Below are 23,774 nucleotides of genomic sequence, written 5' to 3'. Positions count from 1 at the left end.
TACTCTCTTGACACAGTAGTGGTATTGGATTGTCAGGAAAATCCATACATTTACTTCCCTCGAATAAATCGAACTCCTTTGATCCAGGAAAAAACTTTTTTCGTAAAAAAGTTTCTCAGCCATGCGTACATGACGCTTTGATTCTGTTTCTGTGAGGACGATCTCTGATTCCCCCGAGGCGATTGACGTAACGTGAGTAACAACACTGGCGGAAAATCAAAAGTCAATACTTGCATAGGTCGTATTTTCCCATTTTGCGAAACGTCTTTCACGTTTTTGTGAGACTCTAGAATGACGTATTCGAATATTGATCAACTTTGATTTGTGTCACGAGTTGTGTAGTTGACTTCCAATTCATGCTTCGAAAAAATAAAACTTCCTCGTTCGTCCTCAACTATCAGCCTAGCCGCGAAAAGTTTTCCTTTTTTAGTTTCCTGGTCGTTTTATTTTTTATTTATTTATTTTTTTTTTTTTTACTTTGGCAACGATTTGTGACCAACAAGAAACTATCGGCGTTGAGGGTAAGCTAAAGAGACGTTATGTAGGCCCTGCGGTCCTCCGATAAATTGTTGAAAGAAAACCTAGAAAGTACGTCTTATCGGAACGAGTGCTGGCACTGTAATCCAATCTCGTGGGAGTCGAGTCGAACACAGGTTTTTCCGACGAAAAGCGCTGGAATTTCTGGGAAAGTCTCAACTCTGAAAATACAGAAACTCGACCGTTCTGTAAGCTCAAAATACTCAATTTCTACACTGCACTTGCACCACGATATTGACTCAACATTTTCCTCTCGCTCTTTTCTTTTTATAGCTAACACGAGCCAGTATGCCCACTACGTATTCAACACCCTGGACCAGGATCACAGCGGTCTACTCAGCTTCGAGGTGAGTCCTTTAACACAGTGTTACGATGCCTTTTTACGCATAGAAATGTTGTGGCTAGTCCTTGTAGACCCCATTTCATCCCCTATATCTTGAATATTCTTACGCTTTCACGAGAAGTGATCACAAAATGTGTAGGTACCCTAAAAGCTTATCTCGCATGCTGATCTAAATTGAAAAATCCGTGGAACTGTGCGCGTGCCTTCCGGACGCGTGAGTAAGTAACCCATCCCTCCGAAATTTTCTCCCCTAAAATCGAAAGTTCGCCCATCGATGCCATACCTTCTATCTTTAAGCCACTCTGCACGAGGTTTATTTATCTAACAAGAAATCGCTGCGCTCATACGAGTGCTGTTCATCGGTGAAAGCAGCGACGTCAACACGTCGCGGTTTGTGGGGTGAGTTCTGATTAAAGCCAAAGCCAGAAGCCAGAGAAGCGAAATACCAACGAAACAACAACAGCAAGCTCTATTTTATCGCGTCACGTGACGCTGAATACCGGACGATTCTCGCGTGTGATTTCCCATTCTCAGCACTACCGACGTTTCAGTAACGAGGAACGATTCATCCAAATCTCCGACAAAGATACTGGCCGCGTAAATAATTCGTCAGCGGAACGTTGAAGCGAGTATTGATGATCCGGGTAATGGAAAATCGCTCCGATACTTCAGCCACGTTTCCCATTCCACTCTTCAAAGTCGAAGACTTGATCTTCCGCGGAGCTTCGTGCACCGTGAAACTGACCACCACCCCTCCATGCTGCGAGGCTGGATAGAGGGTGACTTTTTCGCACGTTTCTCACCCGGCAGCACTCGCTGCATAGTAATTGCGTTTTAAATTACACATGGACAAGAGAAATCCACCATTGAATTACCGATACGTGGTCGACAGTCTGCGGTATTGCGGATATCAGGCAAACACTGCCCGACTGGTTATGGATATAATAAAAGGTCACGTGCGTCGGCTACTTGCTACTGCAGAATCTTGGAAACGAGGACATAGACACAAACAGCCTCGGACAAGCGGGTAATTGGGCCGACACTTTCGTCGCAATTTATGGGCTCCCGCCTGCAGCGGGTCTTCCGTTACACCAGAAATGAACCCTTGACTCCTAGATGCTTTACTGTGGATCCGGGAAAGCTCGACGCTCCGTTTTTTACCCTTATTTTCTATCTTTTCCACACCGAAGTTCCTCGCCTGCACAGCCCGACACGTGAAAGCTTTGCCTTTTACGATATTAGGAATTCCTCAGCGTTGATATATTCTGTCTTATTTATAATTCATTGTTTGACGCGAATACCCTGATTCCAAAGGGTTCTTCCCTAATTTCATTCCCAGTTAAGGGAGGCTGGGGTAAAGTGGTCTCCTGAGGGCAAAGTGGGCACCTTAAAATTTTTAAACAACAAGAGATAAAATGAACCACCTGAACTTTTTATTAAATATGAATTATACGGAAATCATAATTACTCTAAACATTTTATTCTGATTTTAGGCATTTTAAGGGGCCCACTTAGCTCCATTCTCCCCTATATATGTATTACGTATCCCGAAGCTGTGCTCGCGATTTATTTTCGATCACCCGACAACGGGAGAAGATTGAATTAGCGGACGGAGGATCGCTGTTGGTTAATAGAAATGGACGAAAATTTGTTTCTGGATCGGTGAAAATAAGCTCGCTGAAATCTCGGATGGAAAAAACCCGAAAACGCCAGCCAAGTATTCCAGGAGAAAATTACTGACGTAATATTTTTACTGTCTATTTTGTGAGAGAGCAAAAAAAAAAAAAAAGCACATCCAAGATACCAAAAATCCGAAGAAAATAATTTCGGGCAATCTTACCTCGGCGGATGTCAAACGCATGCTGACAATACGTGAAATAACAAAGAAATCCCGAGATCAAAAAGGGTAGGGAAGTGTGTCGCGAAATCTGCGAAAGGACCAGCTGCTGACATCAATTTATCTGCGGGACTTTGTGCAAAGCAATAACGTTGCTTGAATACCTGCTTGTGTGTTTACATGTATATCTATATGTATCTATATGTGACGGGGATTGCCGTTCTTGCTTTTGAATACTCGCTTCAATTTAATTCCCGGTTGTTAGTTCCAGACGAACATGGCTGCGGGTAATCTTACTTTTTCTAAAGTTGCCTGCCTTCTGGAGCCTGACGTTAATAAATCCCTTCGATAGCGTGGCCTAGACTCTTTCGGAGGTAAGACGAGCACTTCGGTACCTCGTTTGAAATGATTGAACGTGACTTTGGTTAGGCACGGGCGGACGTTTTTTATTTCCATTTATTTCATCCCGTCTCTTCTTCCTCGTCCAAGGCACTCCGAAGGGCCGAAAGAATTTGCACTTACGGGGCCAGCGCTGCCGGGAAATAAATAAATAAATGACTAAATAAATAAATAAAAGATGCAGCGCCGGAGCGAGGCGCGAGAGCTGGATAAAGGAATGCCGATTTTATCTCTCTCGGTGAAACTGACCGGACCAAATTTAACCCTCAAACATTCACCCTGGCTGTTCCAATTTCCCAAATACGATTTGGAAGTCTGCAGGCTATCTGTCGCCTAAAAATTTATGAACAATTCCGCCGACTGAAATTCCTTGCTAAATAATTTTGATATTCGTCACGATAATTGTATCAAGTCAGAATAATTGACTCGGTATAGCAAAACGAACCTGCAATTATATTGAATCTACGTTACAAACGGAGAAAAATGTATTTAAAATTAACATTTTTGATTAAAAAAGTTGTTTTTTTTTTTTTCTTCGGTGTAACGTAGACGAATGTTTGCAATTTCTTTTACGTTCATATCCGTAATAACACGTTAGTTCTTTTCAGATCGATAGAACCTCAAAAATTGAAATATTGTTTTTGTGTTTATAAGGAAATAAAATCACAGTATTTTTCTTCGGTATATAGGAACACACCGAATTACATATCCACGAGGATGCAAAGCCTGAGTTCTCGGCTCACCCTTTACCGAAAGGGCAGCCTCGAAATTGGGAAACACGTATACATCACCCTTCCACCATTCGAACCACGCTCCAACGACGCGGTATAAATAACAAAGAGCCAAAGTCCGAGTAAAATCTCCTCGAATAAAGACTGGCTTATAGATTGACGCTGCTCTTTTCCCTGAAGAAGTCGCAAAACTATTCGCAATTCGCACAGTTAGCGGGGAAAATACTCACCAGGATAAGCTTGCAACGACCGTTCAGGAAGTTAGTTCAACAACCGGTTCGTTCGTCGCCGTTATTTTAGAAGTCAAATGAGCAGAAAGCCAAGCGGGCTGCACTTTGGCTCGAAAACCGGGGGTGAAATTGGAAGGGGGATGCGGTATTCTCGCGGAATGAGTTACTCAGTACCTGTGGGGCATCAACCTACGTTGCACCATCACCAGAGACGTGAGAGCCTTTTCGTGTAGCTGGTTCACCCTGCTTGACCCGGACAGCAAGCGCCACCATCGCGTCTGAATGCCACTGCGGAATAATTTGCCTCGGGAATACCAACCCCAGGGTGAATAAGGGACAGGGTTGTTCAGCCTCAAAGTTCCTCCCCCACATCCCCAGGCCGATGTCGCTCGCTCGCACGAACAATTTCGAACCCAAAGTTATCAGTTCGGTGCCCCTCGACGCGTCTTCCATAAGAAGAAGCCTCGTCCCGTTTTTATACCGCCTTTGTCCGCGCGGAAATAACGCAATCCAACCACCGATGGACTTGGAATGTTCTGTCTTCATGTCTTCTTTAATTTTAATGGAAGCAAATCGTCATTCTTGAGGCTCCAAATTACTCGTGTCAGATAAATTGATGAAACTTAGTCAATAATGTATCTCTTCTGTCATCCGCACTCCAAAAAACACGGTCAACGTTGCATTGGTTTGATTTTTCTTCGTCAGAAGACGCATCGCAAAGAGCAAGAAGAGTAGAACGTCTTTTTATGATCCATTATCAATTTGCTCCTTCTGTACTATGACCGTCGTCAATGTCTGTCAGGAATTTGGAAGGATGACTCCCAGGTGGCTCGATCAGTGTCTCGATCCCATCTTCGAAGACCGACGCACACGCGTCTTAAGCCCTTTGGTAATTCCTCCGGCCGCAAATGACGCAGAAAATGGGTCAAAGTTTGACCCTTGTGATCCTCTCTCGGAGCAGACCCCTCAACTTTCGACCACTGCTCGTCGGCTAATCGGTCACGCCTGGGTCTGGGGGTGTGACAAGCAGCTGGAGGGTTGCAGCCCTCTCTTTCACCCTCCACCGCAGTCTACAACGCGATCAAACCAAACATCCGGATTTTACGCCGAGTCGGGAGGGCCTGAGCTCGGCAATGGACATGGTCTAAACCTCGCTCGACCCGCAATTGAACACCCGAATTACGACCTGGATTTCAACTCGTCGATCCCGACTTCTCTCTAATCCAAATCAAACAGATGGGGGAATTTGCCGTGCGCGTTTTACCCGTCGGTGAACTATCCACAGGCTGAATTGTCGCGCCATTAGTTGGGAGCAGAAACTCGGCGCCGATTATGTGGCCTCTGAAAATAGGGTCGTGATGAAAAAGTCAATTCTGCAAGGCTTGATTGGAAATTGTTTTAACCAAAAATATTGCAGTCTTACGGAGGCTAGTTGGCCGAAAATCGATACTCTTTTGTAAGTTTTTTATATACGAGATCTCTTTGAAAATACTTAGACAAAAAATACTTGTGATGGAAATAAAACCTCTTAGATACCGATACTTCACTTCAAATCGATTAAAAATTGTCAAAACCGGAAGAAACTATAAATCTTCTCAATAAACCGAACCATCGTAAAAAAAAAAATTCGATCGAATCTACCGGTTTCCTGATCATATTTTTTTGAACAAGCAATGTGAAATGAAAAACTCATATCCAAGCTCTACTTCATAATTCCAATATTTTTTATCCTCGCCGAGATCTCACAGTGACAAACGAATACAATAATTTCATAAATACTAGACATAGTCAATACATTTTCAAATATCACCTCCTTAACCCCATTCGTAAGAAATCAACCTCGACGATAGCGATCGCTTTGACCAGAGATTTATAATACAAAATCTGAATAGCGAAGTATAATTGCTATAGCTTTTATGTACAAATCACTGCACCACGATTTGTGATCCAGCTCTCTTCTCCTTTCGCTTTGAACCCGTTCCAGTCTTCAAGCAAGCACAGAGCCAGACTGCTTTTACAGGAGAGAAGGCTTTAACCACTGCAAGTTTAGAGCGCCGATTACCGAGGGAAAGATTGCGGCTGCGGTTTGTGGCACCCCATCGTGTTACCTGAGCACACACGCCGTCGCGGTGGCTTTGGCTAGCCCAGTAATCGGGGGTAGTTTCAGCCCCCGAGGACTTCCGGCTTTATATTTCATCCTTCGTTGTTTTTTCGCTCCAATTTCCAACACCTCTCATCAAGAATTAACCGACTGTCGGACTCGATCAGCCTAAAACAGGAGCATCGATCCCACCGTTCGGTTGAAGCAGACAATTTTTCGTTTTTTTTTTTTTTTGCAAGGAATCTAGGAAAAAAAATGGTACGGGAGAATCGTAAATTGTGGTCAAAGAAGTCGAATTAAGGAGGACGAGCTTAAATAATTTACAATTTCCATCGATTCAAGGGTTGCTGAATATTTCACGAGCTCATGCATTGTGGAAAAAGCGTTATTATAAGCTCGTAAAAAATTTTCATAACTGGCACCACCCCGTGCGCACTGTGGAAACTTGTTACATCAGCAGATGTTCCGCTTCTTGTAAAGGCTGATGAGTTTTTCGTTGGAAATTTTCAAGACAATGAAAAATCGCGAACGATGAGTGGGTGAGTCCAGGAATAATGGAAATCTTTTATCATTCCGGACATTATCCTTCTAGATTCGTTATCCGAAGGAAAAAAAAAATTGAAGTAGAAAAAGATTCTCGAAAAGAAAAAAAGCCAGCCTTACACCCAGCGACTTATGTATGTACCTACAACCTCGTACTCTTGGGGAAAAAATTTGATAAAATATCCTAATCCGATTTCGCTCGGGAATACGAAGTATCCATAAATTTACACGAGGAACGGATAAACGGGCGACGGTGTCGCACTGAGTACAAGGCGTCTGCCTTCTTGGCCACCCTGGGGAATCAGACACACTGCAAAGCACTGGCTGACGGACTCGTACACGTAACGTCGGCTCACCTCTAGACTCGCGGTGGTGAGAAGCCAGAAAGGGGTGCGAGATCAAGTGCTCGAAGGAGCCTAGAATTGTGGCAGGAAGGGCTGGAGTTTAGATCCTCCGGATGTTAAGCAAGATTAAGTACAGACGTCGGGTAAGGACGTATGTCGCGGATTAACGGCTGAGGCAAAATTTACACAAGAGGCCGAGAGGCCTCCACTCAGCTATTCCGAAACGTCCCACCCCTACGCTGTCCAAGGCGAGGGGATGCTCTTGGGACTTGCAACTGCATTTAAAGACCACTCGGAGTTCCATTTCTAATATTTCTCATTTTTCTTGAAAATCTTTCTCTCTTTCTCTCTCTGTCGTTCACTGTTCACTCGACCCAGTAATTTTCTCCGCAATTATTTTGCCCGCTTCACCCGACAGACCCGAGAGCTTTCTCGCCGGGATTTATGACGCAAAAATGAAATTGTCTCCCTCACCGGTTGGAGCGTGATGCGGTGGTCACTTTCTCGTATATTGTACTCGGCCAGAACTCGGGCCATTTTTCCAAGGATTCGCTTTTCTAGTCTTGGGCTTAATCCTCGCGGAAGAATCGCGACGGCGACACCATAAATCGGAGACTATATTTTATGATGATTAAGGATCGAGTCTTTTTATTTCAGGAGGCTCGACATCCTCCGCAGTCCGGACGAATAAATGACAGTTTTTTCCGCTTTTCCACAGCTCTTTTCTTCTCCGATTTCTTACCATTTTTTCCCCAGCTTTGGAGAGCTTTTTTCTCTCACTTTAAAAATTACAACCTCGTATCAAAAGCTCGCTTCATCGTCGGCTGTAAATCAGACACGGGAGAAGAGATTGAACGAGTGGTTACCGAAGTAACAAGTACGGCAATAAGTTTCTCAAGACCATTTACTCGAGGTTGTACTGTATATATACCCTTAGACGCTGTTACACAGCTCGCGTACTTTGCTCACTTCACTGCATAGTTATGCCGAAACTGTGAGTTGAATCCAAGGAGGTGTCGCCGCGTAGACTCAGTTCAGAGGAAGTCCTTACCAAGTCAATCGACTGTGGCAGACTTAGGTGAAAAGACGAATAAGAGGAAAAAGAAGAAGAAGAAGAATATAGATGCGAATGAAAATGCGCAAACACACATGACAACGTAGGCGTAAATGCGTATGAAAACAAAATAAGACAAGCTTCGACTCTCGTGAAAGAAGTTTCGTTGCCTGAAAAGATTCCCAAGCTTCTAGAGCGACTCGATAGAAAAACAAGAGAAAAGCAAAAAAGAAAATAACTCATGTACACCGAAATCGTTTCATCTTGAATCGGAGTTGCGAGGATGTCGGATTGTTTACTATCTCTTTCACTCTCGAGGCTTTTATCAACTATCGAAAAATCGGTTTCAACTGTAACTTTATTCACTCACAAAATTTCGCATCGAAAATTAACATCGATTCCATTGTCTTCCATTAATCCTACCGCTAATAATCGCGCGTGATTTTTTCTTCAAAAAATTGATAACGATCGGCTTTTTTCATTACCAGTGAAGTTAGTAACCACTTCCGCTCATTTTGACTCGATTGTAGAACAGGCTTGAAATGTAATTTTGGCGGGAAGGGAGACTCGTAAAACGTTTCGTTTCGGGCATTCAGGGTAAAGAAAAGGGGAAATAAGAATAAGAAAACACGCCACTGTGCTCTATTCACGAGTCCTATGAATAATAGGGAGTTCAGAGTGTCGGGATGGACTCCTCAACCGCTTTGTTTCCGGCGAACTTCCGGTCGGCACGTGGCTGAGGATAAATGGCGAACGTTCGTGGCGAGCGAAAAGAAAAATGCAAGAATGCGTCGAGTAATGAATGTAGCTTCGGTCAATGCGTCTACCTGCTGGCGTTGAGGGGTGAGTTTCACGGAAATCACTCGGCAAGCATATAATGCAAGTATCGGTATATTCATGACGTGTATCCACGGTTAAAGCCTGGAGAAAAGTACTCGAACTGACAGAAGTCGTTGCCATGGGGATCGCGATATCGATCTCGTTCCTCTCGTCCGTCGTTCGTCGCTCGGCGCACTCGGAGTTATTACCGTCAGTTACGGTCTTGTTTTGTTTCACTGCTTCTGGACCATTTCCGCGCGAATATCGCCGCTGCCCCTTGCGCTTATATCGAACGCGGGCGCGGCAATCCGCATCGGTGGTTTCAACCCCCGATGAAATCGCACGTGCAAAATCGAACCGCGAAAACGAATCGCGTCGAACCCCCGAGAAAATTTAGGGCGAAGAGGAAAAGAGGAGGGGGAAGATAATGGGGGGAAGAAAATTAATAGTATAATACGCTGCAGCGAAGAGACTCGGTGGGGTTGCCACGCGCAAAGTGCGTCGAGGAAGCTGAATGAGCGTGAGAGAATCAATTATCTCGAACAGCGGTGATTCTCTCAAGATTGGACGATTCATTCCGGGGAACAAGGGTCTCCGGGTACCGTAACCTGCAAGAGTTCTCACAATTTCGAGATATTTCAACGTCACGCCACCCTGAGACAATGATGCGCACGTAACGAATTTCAATTTGAATTCTGCAGACTTACAGCGTGTCTGAAAATAATGTAAAACCAGAGCAGAAATAACGGATAAAAATGATTATTATTTCGTTTATTTTTCTTATTATACCTCGTGGTATTGAAACGGATACAAAACACCGGTAATATGTCTTTGGAATATATTTTACTCTGAATATCATCCCTCGCGCTTGTTAGCGGCTGTGCAATAAAACAGCTCAGAAGCTTTCGAGCGGCTTCCGAGTGACAGACGAGCAATTCTGCTGTATTAAAATCGAGGACGCGTATTCTAAATAAGGACCAGACACGAGACAAAGTTGTCCTCAGGATTTTGCGCGCAGATTCTTATATCCTCGATCTCTTTTATGCACTGCGCAATTTTTCTCCGCTCAAGACGAATTGTAACGAAGCTTTTACTTGGTATAAATATTCTGCTGAAAAGTGTCTTTCTTACATTCGGCATGGATTAGTGTTTTGGGGACACATTGTTTCCACTAATTTTCCCGGTATGCTTAGAACCGCATCGCGTCACGCGACGTCGCGGTTTTCAAACTTTGCGTGTTGGCGCGGCAGGCACCCAGCAAAAGCTCAAACTCACTCACTCACTCACTCACTCATCCTAGTCACCGTCGCCGTATCCCTCGCTCTACGAAGCTGTAATCACCTAACTAGATTAGATTACCCACCGCTCATTAACCGGAGCATAGCGATAATCCTTACTAATTAGCTATATATGCCAGTAAAACCAAGGGTTTCACCCATGATTCACCCGAGATCGTGTTATGGGTCCGGACTAGATTACATGCATTTTCAGCTGACTAGTCCCAGCAAAAATGAACTTTTTTACAGGTAACTTAACATTCTTCTTGAAAGTTTTCAGGGAAATGGGATCACCGATTAAACACTGTCAGAATCATGACTCCCACTATTCTATTCCTTAATCTTGTTAAGGATTAAAACCCCTAGACAAGGAGATTCCAAATAGCTTCATTCGTTGCACCGAGAACCGTTATTTGTATTCATCTTCCTCATTTTCGCAACCATTTTAACACACTCTTTTAATTAAATTATTCCACCTTATGTATACGCAGGACTTTGTCACCGGTCTAAGCATACTGTCGAGGGGTTCGATGGACGAAAAACTACGCTGGACGTTCTCGCTGTACGACATAAACGGGGACGGTTGCATAACGCGGGACGAGATGACTGACATCGTCACAGCGGTTTACGACCTGATGGGAAAATTCGCCGATCCAAACCTGGACCACGAGGGAATACGAGACAAGGTTGACCGGATGTTCCAGGTATGATTTATGTCCGCTCTTGACTCATGATATGAATTCCGCCCCATCTCGCGATTCATTTGTACAAGTATATTCATAAATCACAGAGTTACACGTTCTCGACAAGGGCTCGAAAAAAGACAGACGTCAAAAAGGTAGAGGACAGATCTTGATGCGGCATAAAACAGCGCGGAGAATTCCGCAATGCGGAAAAAATCCCGCACCCTGATGTTATCGGTCTCTGTAGTATCCCGAGTGATATTCCAAGTTCCTGAAGAACCTCTTTCACACGAACCACAAGCACGCGTTTTTGGTATAACAATTCGCAGGTCCGAGCTGCAGGATGGGGTGTAAACAAAGAGATTATTCCGTGCATTAATACCGGTTTTACAAAGCCCCGGGCGTTTTTCTTCGCCGTTTTCTTTCGCCCGGAAACCACTGCGGAATCAGGGATCCTGAGGGATAGAACGACGCGGTATTTGCGTCGGATAAGTAGCGCGGTTTACTCTGACAAACAAACACACCAGCCATATCCTCACGTCGTGTTTCGGTGGTGAGATGAAACTAAAAGGACCCGCAGCATCCCTCTTTCTATCCTCTCCTGACGAAACTTGGCCAACAGAACTAAAACGGTACCGTCGAAATAGGTTTCGTTGTACGGTAGGGAGGAGAGGCTGGTTACAGGAAATAGATTCTCGACGTCCCGGTATATAAATTACTTTAACTCGAGGTACCAGCGGTACACTTCTCCTCCAGACACTCAACTTTTAAATCTCCGGTTTCCACCATCGCCTTACGTCACTCGCTTTCCCATCACCTAGTCGAGTAACACATACTTTTTCAATCACACCAAAGGTTCGGTCTTGTCCTGAGCAGTGAGAGAAACGTCGATGGTCAAAACGTAGAACATGTGTGATACTGTAAGGTGTGATTGACACATGTGATTTCACCTTTCGAGGCACATGTTTCAAAAGAATATTAGATCCGTCCGGTTGCTTTCCGATTCAGCTGTTCACCCCAAGGTTGAAACCTTGTGAAGGTGATACAAATTCTTGAAATGAGTTAACAACGAAAACGCGCTTACCGCATCTCAATGTCGTAAAAACTACAGGGTGAAACGAGGACGTGAAATAAGGGCGAGTCAATCGGTTGAGGGTAGCCTTCGGCAAGGTTGGCCAATTAGCGTCCTGGAGGAGGAGGCTTGGGAGTTTGCGGCGCGTGTTTTATCCCGACATCGCTAACCAAGGTCTCGACAATTAGAAACGAGTCTAGTGTACGTGTCTCTCTTTCACGAGGGCGGTGATTATGCCAGTATTTGCAGCTAGTTAGCCAGTCCATGACGGAATTAACTGGCCCTACTCGCTACACTGCAGCCATCAATCAAGCCGCCCCCGCGTCTGGATGAAAGAACCTCACTCACACACGATCACGTGGCCTCTTTCCATATCCGCCAGCCGGAGAATCGCGATCCATAAATCTTTCCACCTCCGTCACTTAAAGCGCGACACTCAACCCCGCAGGATCGCGCGAAAGGCTGAAGGTCTCCAGATTAATCCTCATATATGGATCACGTATGCAGAAACGCAACGGACCGCAAAGATTTTCATTGAAAATAAAGCACATCGAAAAGTTTTTTCATGCAATTTTTCACATCGTGGCATCATCATTCGGTCCAATTTTTGAATAAACACGGAATAAGGAATCGCGATCTTTGGAGGCTGAAGTACCCAAAGAAAACTTCTCGATAATGCGATTTTATTACACCCATCAGCCAGTTCTTTCAAACCGAATTACGTGTCTGAAACGACTCCATCTTTTGCAGTTAGACGTTATGTCAGAGTGAAGCTTTTGCTAGGAATCGAATGACTTTAATCCGAAAAAGTCCCGCTGATAAGATGAAGTAGACTGACAGCAGACAGTTTTCATCCTGTAGAAAATCAGGTTATCGTGCACCGATCGGTTGTTTCAGTGCACAAAAGTTTCGAAGCCTGATTTGCAAATCCCAAAGTGTTAGATGCAGCATAATTACGAATCATTAGCAGCAATTACCTACTCCATAGAATATTTGAACTTTCGAACTCACTTTTAGTTCATTCAGTCAACCTGGAAAGTAACTTCCAACGGACCCGGCAATTTGCATAAGTGGATTTAAATTGAAAGGGCTGATCAAGTTCAGTTTCTCTTGGGACGCCTCGTACGACATTCTTTGAAAAAACCGGAATATCATTTAATGCGTATGCAATCGAAAAGTTGTGAAAGTCCCACAGACCCCTAAACAGAGTTTGAAAGAAGCGCGGAGTGTCGCAGTCCCCTGAAGATAAAATTTCCATCCGCAGAAAGTGGTAAAATTCGATATGGAAGTGAGGACATTGGGTCCATAAAGTCCACCGTATGACAGGTATAAAGTAATGGAAAAGAAACAGCCTCAATGCCTGACACCTTTTTAAAAATACGAACCAACGCGTTCTTCGAGCGTCATCAAGTGCCACGGAGTAACGATGAAGAGCCGAAGATGCATTAGCGGCCCTGCTTCCCCTAATTATGTTTGACGAGCTAGAAGCTTTGCCTGCAACAGGGTTGCTAATTACTCGGGAAAATCTTCCGCCTCGAAAGCCTCGACAGAATTTCATCCGCGATGGACTGGGAGGTGAAAAATGCCTCAGTTGACCTTAAAATCCAGCATCACGTAAACTTCGGGATTCCTTGTATTTCCCTTTCCATTTTCTTATCAAAATTTTTGCTGACTGTAATATCTAAGGTGTCACAGGTGATACCATGGAATTTTCAATTCAATTTCAAATTCCCTAACATCTCCGGACTTTCGGTTGGTCCCTGACTCCTGATCCAGACACGCCCTCGGGCATCAGCGGTGCAACATTGAAATGCATCTAAATATAGGCCCCCTGGTGGCAACCTCAGTTTAATTTAAATTATCCGCATCTCGCTTGTTCCGCGGCAAACGCACGCGTCCCTTCAGGTGGCCACAATTTAATTACGCGACAAAATGACCGAGGCAAACTAGACGATGCAGGGGACGATATAACCGGCTGAGCCAAAATTCAACGCCGTGAATTCTGCCCGCGGGTATTGTAACAACCCCACGCGTACAGCTATGACCTTTGTTCTAATGCTCATAGTCAAAGTCTGCTTTTACTTCATTCCTCATGTCTGTGCGGAATTACTATCTCGTAATGTACTGTATAAATTTCACGGAAGGGTGAACGCGGAGGTATTCACTTGAGAAAATAATTAACGTATCGTAGTACACGCTGAATAGTCGCTGAAACTTCATTAAGTTCTTGAGAAACGATTCAACCTTAGAACTCGAGATCCAGCCTGGAGCTAGAGCTAGACAGAAATTTTCAGGTGAAACGGCGTGCTTAAAAATTCAGGAACATTACTGTTCACGGTTCGGAGTCTGCGGCGATACAATAACAAATTGCGAACGAAGTTTTGCCAAATAAAAGATTCATTGCAACCATTTTTTTTATACTTCTACAACACACAGTTCAATAAAAATACGAAATTGTTCAGACTCTGTGATCGATTAGCTTTCAATTCTGCTGTCTAAATACTTGCCAATATGGCTTATTGTTACCTGAAAATCGAAGAAGAAAAAGCAATTCGCGTAACGATTTGTTACCTGCATCATCGTTGTCATGAAGTCTTTTATATCCGCAGTTATTCTTCTGCTAGGACGCAACATTAGCATACGAGTAAAATGTAGTCATACATTTGCATTATCGGGGAATCGGATACCTACTTATCGCTAATTGTAATATACCTGGATACACATAAACTGGTAAATTATTGCAAATATGTTTGTGAAATTAATTTACCGTATACTGACTTGGTGATTTCCGACAGTAAACTATAAGCCCACAATAGGAATTCGGATTTCCGATAACAATACATCGATTTCAACGGTCAAATTAACCCCTGAATGTAATTAGTGAAACAAGCCCCAAAGTTTCACGTCCTTTCCTCGGAATCATCCCATTTTCTCTTCAATTGAATCTATTCTCTCCAGTTTGAGTGTTTTCAAGGTTTATACTCAGGTTCGATGAACTTCGAAGAGAATCCGCTTATTCCTGAATTCATTTCATACACAGAGATGAACGAATTGAAACTCTGTGCAAACTGGTATTGTGCGATTAATCGACGATTTCGATTAATATACCGATTGACACCTGTCGAATTGTTATAAGCCAACTTCGATTGATCGATTAACCGGAAACGCGATAAAATTTGGGGAAATTCGTGTCAGTCCGAGAGGATGAATAATTCTGACGACTCGTTTGCGTTCGTATTTCAGAAAATGGACGGCAACAGGGACGGCGTGGTGACGTTGAACGAGTTCCTGGACGCGTGTCGCGAGGACAAGGACATCTCGGCGAGCATGTCTGCCCTGGACACGGCCTTCTGACACTCGGTGCGACCCTGCTACACGCCCTGGACTTGAACGTCGCTCCGTCAACGAGAATCGTAGAATCGAGCCCGACGATTGCGCCTCAGGAAGGCGGTCGAGGAGCCGGACAAGTCCGTTGCGGAAGTGACCCGTTACCGGAAGTCCTCGGGCCCTCGAGTTCGAGCTAAAGGGTGCAGCGAGCACGAGGCGACGGGGAAAAATGGAGTGATTTTCCGTCCTCCGATTGAGAAAAGAATTCGAGCCTAGCCGCGAATTCCTTCGGAAGTGAAAAATTCTATTATCGAGGAACGTTGATTGCGAAGCTGATTGATGTGAGTTTGGGAGGAGGAGTTTATGGTCTGGATATTATATTAAATTTGGGACCGGGCGTGAGTTTGAGTTAGAAGTGAGAGATAAGGAAGATGGAATTCTGGGTGATTTTTTTCTTCGATGACGGTCAATGTTACACATATAGAATCAGGAAACGTTTTTTGTAGGTGTATTATGGTTGTATTGTGACTGTATAATACGCACGGTACGGGCACACGTTATACATATATGCGAGTATATAGGTGTAAGGTATTCACGAATGTTTTGCTGAGAAAACTACGGTGCCAAATATTTTACGTGTATTACGTATATTTATTTAAGTGTAGTATTATGATATCACGGTTGTAAGGAAGATATACGTTTAGGATGAATAACGGGTGGATGGGATTTATTGATAAATTAATAAAACTGCACACTTCGTGCCAACAGGCAAACACATAGACACGTGCAGCACACTATCAAAGATTCGATCGTACCTCCATATCTTTATAATTTCCAATTTACACCCATTTTGGATGAACTGCGAACCGTTTTTTGCAATCCTCATCGTGCACGGATCATCGATTATCATTTCATTACAGTGAATTACAAAAAATACTATGAAAGAGTCGAAATATAATTTTTAAACAAAAGAATCTGGGCACAATTTTTTATTAAACGGGATTGAATTCAACAAAACGGCCGGTTATTGAATTTCAAAAACAATAACCAGGCGATAGTCTGTCTGACTCGTATAGTCACACATTTTTACAGACGGAGGTGACGTCAGACTGAGTCCTCAGAACTCGTGATGAATTGGTAAACACCCTCATGCGTACAGAGGGGTACACAAGTAGCTTCACAGCACAAATTATTCTGTGAACATCTTCGCCTCTCCAGGGATTGCTTGTTTCCAAGTAACACGTGGAAATTTTACAGTAGAAAACGTGACACAATTGCCAATTGAATCTAAAATGATCGATCATCCCTAACCGCTGCATTAGATTTTCATCTACGCGATACTGAGGTGCAATTTTATAAAATTTTCCTCTCGATTCGACGCCTATTCAGAGGCGCTTAATTTTCTGTTATTGCTATTATATTCACGACCATCTTTTTTTTTTTTTGTTTCATAATATGGGATTCGTAAAGTCCGATCACAATCCTCGCACACATCGCAATTTAATCGCAAACGGTACGTTTATGTACAATGTAAGGAAAATATAAATTAATAATAACGATAATGATATTAAAAGAAGGATGACAGCAAAAAAAAAAAAAAGACTCCGGTAGAATGAGACTGCACGCAACGTGTAGGTGTGCCCCATAGCCTAGGGAGTAGGCTCGCGCGATAGGAGTGTAACGATTTTATTACATAACTATACCTATACATACATACACGATACACACATAAAATATACTGTATAATTAAACGAACATAAACAAAAGTATTTATTTTTGTCAGAGGTATAATTGTTAATTAAGCTAAGCTTCGGCGTGTTGCACCGTTTGAAAACTGGGATAATGTGATTAAAGGTGAATTTCTTAACGATTAAAGCGAACACCAGTTCACTTGCAGATTTTTCAGCTAAAAATTATTCGGTGTATTTATATACGGCATCTTCGAGGTATATATCATGAAATCAGCGAACGTATATTACGAAGGTTTTCGACGGTGCGACCCGGGGATTTAATGATTAAGCGTATACTGTATAATTGTACATTAATATAAGGTAATATGTAAATCGAGACGAACACAATCGGATGTTGTCTCGTATCAACTCAATCACTACCACATGTCTTTGACGTTATTTCGTAAATATGTATTATAAGAGATATGAAAAAAGTCGGAGATTTTTATGAATTCAACGACGAGTATCTGTTATACATACTACATACATACATAGTAATTGCAACCGTATTATGGTGATAAGGGACGTTACGATAATTCTCTATTAATCTCAGAAATCTATTATTAAAATACTATTCGCTCTATCATAGTTTGTAGATTACCTTTCAATTGAAATCTATGACGATCTCTTCATATAGATACTTATGTACCATCTTAAACGTTCACTTCTACCAATCTTCAATTCCTCGATAATATCTCAAATTTTTCAAATCGTAATTTTACTGACCATATTCTGACGCTACCGAGCCTGTACAGACTCTTACTGACTATACATCGCAGCATGTTGAGTTGCCTGTCAATCTATCTTCTCGACGTAACCGACAGTCGATAACAAGGAACGCGTCGCACGAAACATCGATAGTTTTGCGGACTACATTACCGACTCCGACGATGCCGATAAAACAGAATACGCAAGATAACGTGTTGAAATATTTACTCAGAAGCACTCTGTACAGAATGCGAAATAAGATCAAAATACCAATTCGGAAGTAACCAAGCCTATTTGATAGAAGTATTTTTCCCACTGGCAAAGCTGTTATATTCTAGATCGTGAAAATGATATAAAATCGAGAGCTGTAAAAATTGTGTTGAATGTTATCATGGGAAAAACGAATCTAGTAGCATTTTCTAATCGTAAGTTTTCATGATCGATGGATCCAAGTTCCAAACCCATAAAATATTAGTAGTAGTACATGTACGTTACGTGTAATCGTTTTATATAGGCTGCAACTGCGCTCGAAGAAGTAAACGCTTTGAAAATTTTCAAATCCTGCAGGACATAATATGGTCCCGCTTTAGGGAAGCTTTTTTAGGATATTCGAACGACGGTATAATACTATTCTCCTCTCTATATTATACCTTCAATAAGCACCCGTAGAGTGTAGACATATTGACATCTATCTTCTATACATACATAGATAGAAAATATAGATATATGCATATTCGATACATGTCTCTTAAACTTCAATCGAAAAAGATACTGAAGTATGATGAAAAGTTTAGAATTTAAACAAACGATTAAAAAAAAAATAATAATAATATAAGCAACGACAGAAAGAAAAGCAACTGACGCGTAGGTAAGAATATTATGGGAAATCGATGAGATAATCATATTCGCGATGGAAAACCCCTCATTGAACGAACCCCAAGAATGCGCATTACTCTATAAGTTACCTTAACAATCCAATCGCAGAATAGCAAAAACGCGTTACAATGACACAAGCACTAGAGATAATTATGTAAGGATGTGAGGATTACCCCACAGATTCTGAATCGCCGCACCTTTTTGTCATAGAGGGAAAGCTTTACCGATCGTGAATATAACAAATATTCCAAATCCTTTTTAAAAAGCGATGCTACTTGAACGCTTTTAATTCAATGTAACACTCGCGTGTACATTAAAATATTTTCAAAGATAAAACTAAGCGTTTCTCAAAAGTTTTCAATGTCTTTTTGAAGATGTGACTGCTCAAAATTCGTAAACGAAAAAAATTAGTACTGTATTATAATTGTTATATACGAATTTCGTAACGCAAATTTTCCATGTTTGTTCTTGCACCGAATAATTACTAATAAACTGTCCTTCCAATCGTTTTGATTGGCACGGATAACGCTCGATAACGGAAAAATGCTAAAATGATAACACAGCCGGACAAGACGCGCAAGCTTGTAATTGACGGCCGCTTTTTAATTCACCTATCGATTATATTATCATAGACAAACATCTTTCCCCAACGAAAGTAAACTTTTTAACAGATCTACGCCATGAATTTGAATTAAAACTATCACTTCTGCGCTACAAGTTCGAAAAGTACCTTTTTAAACCAGAAAATTTAAATTCAATACGAGAGGTTCACTCGTGTCTATGTGGTTCGTAATTCTAATAGAAACTGTTCCCAGGTGGAGTTGTTTCTCTATGATTACCAGGTGCTGATAGTAATTAGTGTTAATAACAGATGAATATATCCGATAAAATACGCGCGTGATAAAGTGCGTTTGTACGCGCATGACACAGACACAAAGACACAAACATTAGTTAAATTAATATACGATGTTATAGATATATTATATAATATATATATATAAATATAAATATATATGAAGGATTTTAAAAGCGAAACTTACATGACGATATATTTTCAGTGTAAATCAAGTGTATATGTATATATCGTGGCAAGACTACGTGTTTCACAGCTTTAATCTTGACGTCACGTTGGAACGGGTAACACATTTCTAATTGCAAATGTGAAAAAGTTCGCCAATTTAATTAACGCACCACGGTAATCAAAAAGTGAATCGATCGGTCAATCGCTTGGAGATACTAGATTAAAAATGATTAAAACACAGCGAAATTTATGCATTCCGCAATTTTTTTTTTTTTTACTTTCTTCAATCTGAAATCTTTAAAAATCATGATCTTTACGAATCCATTTTCAATTTTCTTGGTATAATCATCAGCTAATGAAACGGTCAGATTTTATATCCTCCTTTCACTATTTCAATCGTATTTGACTGACTTCGTATGAGTGAAATATGGGATAGAATTTGAGTTTCTTGTCAATTAAAGCATGTTTCAATAGTGCGACGGATATTATAGCGGGTATTAAGTTTAATTTTTGCTTTGCAAATAGGTATGTGTTTTTGCCACCAATCGGAACGAGTGTGTAAAATAATTGTTTGGATGTTGGTTGTTAAATGTTTAGACTACGTATACCCAGGTCAAGATCGAGCCAACGCACATTCATTCGGTTTAAATGATCAATATTCCAGTTTTTGTAATGTAATCCGATGAAGATTCACAGAATCTCATAGCAGAATGAGACATGTTGCATGAAAGGTTTGCCAAATTACCTGAACGTGCGGAATTGTAGCTTACGTGCGAAACGATCGATATAGTTATGTGCGCACTCACAGGTACCCTGTATCGTAAAATGCTCGAAAAAAATACCATATCGCGGTATAACCGCGTTTAGCTATTAGGTTGAACTTTTTTAAGTACCGTTACTAAGTTGTTAACGTACTAAAAGAAGCACTTATTTTAAATATTAAAATTAAAGTACGAAAATATGCTCACAAATCTGACCCAAGCGGCTGAATGGATTTTGTTGAAAGAATTGATATTTGTTTCGTTCACGTTCCATGAGATTACACGCGTTGTATTATTAAACCAAAAAGTACCTACAGTCAAGCCCAAGCCTAGCCAACGTAAATTATTATTATTAAAAATTGTATTATATCTGGGAATATGTAACTGTTTTATAAATAAATAAGTAATTACCGTTTCATTCGACCCTCTATTTTATATGGATCATTGATCCGGTCGAAATACGATTGGTTTATTGTTTTACCCTGGAGTAACCGCAGCGTAAGAAGAAAAACCAGGTACAAGCCTCGATTGGCCAGTAAGTTACTTCATTAAATATCTAGTTTATTTATGTACATACATAAAATGTGGATTGATTTCAAAAATTTGAATAAACGTCGGAAAGATTTCTCAGTCATTAATAACGGCGCTGCACTAACTCGTCGGAATTACCGTCAACCCAGGCAAGAAATTCTAATGAACAGAATACGAAATTTCGCGGTGAACTTCAACTTGTTTGTTAAATAATCAAGCGCAATAATTTCACCATCAATAAGGTGACGTATTGAACTGATTGCAGTTTAAATTACGTCGTCACAGCAGCGCCGTCGTACTGCGATATCAAATGTGCGAATTCATGTGACACTGTAAATAATTGATCTTTGTTCTGAATCAGTACTAGATCACACAGATTCCTGATTCATAAGTAAGGAATTTCACATACATAAAACGCGTTGCCGGTGCTACGAAGCGCTGTTGGACATTTTTTGCAGTTGGTGACTCACATACTCCCAGTATCTTCTTCTTATTATGTCGTATTTTTCCGCCAATTCTTTGCACAGCTGAAAGATACGGAAAAAGTCAAGTGCAAGTAAGGAATTAGAACAGTATGATTGAGTTTTAGTCATTTAGATGATTCGTGAAAAATATTGATCACGCTGAAGAAGAATGATGTTACTTACTGCAAGTGCACGTTCAATAGTGAATGGTGATTCTGGTTCTATGTCAGCGCCGTGTCTTTCCTGGCAAATGTCTATCATGCAGGCTAGCAGATGAATGCTCCGCGAGCCTTCTGCATACAATGCTTCGCAACTCTCAAGAACTTTTTTATTTCGCCCGAGTCCACCTTCAGCATCGTGCTGCAAGATGCTAATGAGAAAAAAGTCAAGAAGATAAGCAATGTCAGAATATTGCTTTGCGCTAGAATTCGTAAATAATTATGGCATGAAAATTTTACATTGCAATTAAATTTTTTTCTCTGCACATTACCAGAAAAATATTGATTAATTTGAATTTATTTTGTTGACTAAAAAATACAAACCCTCTGAGATAATTCCACGCGCTTTCATTCCCCTTGACTAGCTCGATTTTTTTCAGAGTATAATCAACCTCTCGTTCAATAACATGCGGCTCAAACTTTGTTGTGTTATTCAGGACAAAGTAGCGCTGATTCCAAGCAGAATTATTCCTAACGTCGGCATCCAGAAGTTGCTCAACATATTCCAACTCTCCATCAAACAGACTAACAATTAAACATGGACATTTATTAGTCTAGAAAACAATTTTTGCACTTGAACACAATACTAGTTATGCTCTAGGATATAAATTCCTTAAAAATACTTGCTCAAAGGTCTTTATGATCCATTGACGATGCTGCCACGCATGATAATTCTTCGCATCCTTTTTCAGGACATTTTCAGTCAGAGCTAAGTCTAAGCTTGGATCTTGGAGCCATTCCACTATTACCCTTCTATGATGCCATACTTGGTAGTTTTTTGGAGTTCTTCTAATCATTGTTTCTATATACTTGAGTTCATTCCAAAGATTCTTGTCCAGTGCTTTCAATATCTCCCTCCTGTACTGCCATACCGTATAATTTGCTGAATTCAACGTTATGCAGTCGCACGTTAAGCCCAGAGCTCGCTCAGACTTTTCGCCAGACTTCAGAATGGCTCTGAAGTAATCGTATGCATCTTTGACTGTAAAAACGGTTTAAAAGTCAATAGTACTTATCGATTTAAAAATCAAAATTAACAATGATTTACATCATCGATTTTTCACTGATCTGAACTGTTTATAAGCAAAACTGTAATAGGTTACATCCACACTGTGGACCGGTTACATTCTAGAAGCTTTGTAGTTCGAATCTGATGCAAAAACTAGCAAGAAATAATTGACGAAACAATTAAACGAATTGAATATTCAAATCTCTTACATGTTTCGGAATAGGCAATTGCGACGATTGGGTGAGGTCCATCGTCCTGTGGAACAGGCGTAACATCCTTCCATTCATTTCTGTCCCTGTAGAAAACCCAGGTACTTGCTATTTCTTCTTCGTCAGAAGAGTCAGACATATCTTCAGCCGGCAAACGTGGTCATAAGAAGTGTAACGAAACCCGCTCGACTTGAGCTATCGTCCGATTTTCTTATTCCCACCCAATGACTACCCGTATTCCACTTTTGGGTTCTACTGTATAATTTCACCGCATATCTCACAAACCGCAGAGCCGGGACCGCGAATTTCAGTGCTACCAACTTAGGTTTAATAAACAAAATACAAATCATGCGCACGGACATACATATATGCGTTCCGAAATTCAGTATGCCTTACAGAACACTGTTTTATCGGTCTGCTCGACTATGAAATGTTCATACAAAAGAATCATAGAGACGAAATATCGAGACAAATTAGCGATTCTTCAGGTAAAGTCTGGAAAACGAGACCTTGGGGTGAAAATATGTATATCGATGTGTATATTCTACGTAAAAATAATCCTTGACGATTCCAAAGACGATATAGTTACATCTAGTTCCACGGTCCTTGAGTTTCACTTGTTTTTTACTCACGAAAAGAAGATTTTCCGCTTAAAGCTGCTTTCTGATTGGTCTAGATTAGCGTCTATCACCGTTATCACGAGTGAAAAATAAGTCGGAAGACCACAGCTAGGCTTAAATCGTAAAAGCAGTGACAAGCGCCACCCAATCCAATCAGAAGGCAGCTTTGAACGGAAAATCTTCTTTTCACAAATGAGAAACGTCAGAATCGAGACCCTGCAGTAATCTTAGTTTCGGAACACACAATTAGGCGGAGTTGAAGATTTTGGAACGCGCTTATCGCAAAGTCGAGAAAAGGAATTAGCGGCATCTGTTGAGTGTTTATGACTG

At 41.4% G+C, this 23,774-nt stretch overlaps 2 protein-coding genes across 2 annotated transcripts in view; one reads left to right on the top strand and one right to left on the bottom strand.

Annotated features, from left to right (window-relative positions):
- LOC124413367 (Kv channel-interacting protein 1-like) overlaps positions 1 to 15,543 on the top strand; it is a 92,358-nt gene extending 76,815 nt beyond the window's left edge. The window contains exons 5-7 of the mRNA XM_046893897.1: positions 811 to 884; positions 10,707 to 10,919; positions 15,214 to 15,543. Coding sequence (XP_046749853.1) covers positions 811 to 884; positions 10,707 to 10,919; positions 15,214 to 15,324 — 398 coding nt within the window. The 3' untranslated portion in view covers positions 15,325 to 15,543. The remainder of the gene's footprint in view (positions 1 to 810; positions 885 to 10,706; positions 10,920 to 15,213) is intronic.
- A 5,394-nt stretch (positions 15,544 to 20,937) lies between these two features.
- Positions 20,938 to 23,169, bottom strand: LOC124413366 (protein farnesyltransferase/geranylgeranyltransferase type-1 subunit alpha). Its single transcript, XM_046893896.1, has 5 exons — positions 22,825 to 23,169; positions 22,234 to 22,588; positions 21,931 to 22,131; positions 21,572 to 21,758; positions 20,938 to 21,451 (listed from the first exon to the last, which is right to left on the bottom strand). The coding sequence occupies exons 1-5, from the start codon at positions 22,961 to 22,963 to the stop codon at positions 21,353 to 21,355; spliced, it is 981 nt and encodes a 326-aa protein (XP_046749852.1). The 5' UTR covers positions 22,964 to 23,169; the 3' UTR covers positions 20,938 to 21,352.
- Positions 23,170 to 23,774: the final 605 nt, after the last annotated feature.

This window comes from Diprion similis, chromosome 12 (genome assembly GCF_021155765.1).
Source record: "Diprion similis isolate iyDipSimi1 chromosome 12, iyDipSimi1.1, whole genome shotgun sequence".
NCBI lineage: Eukaryota > Metazoa > Arthropoda > Insecta > Hymenoptera > Diprionidae > Diprion > Diprion similis.
The sequence above is the reverse complement of the archived record's forward strand: the minus strand, read 5'-3'. Positions and strand labels throughout refer to the sequence as shown.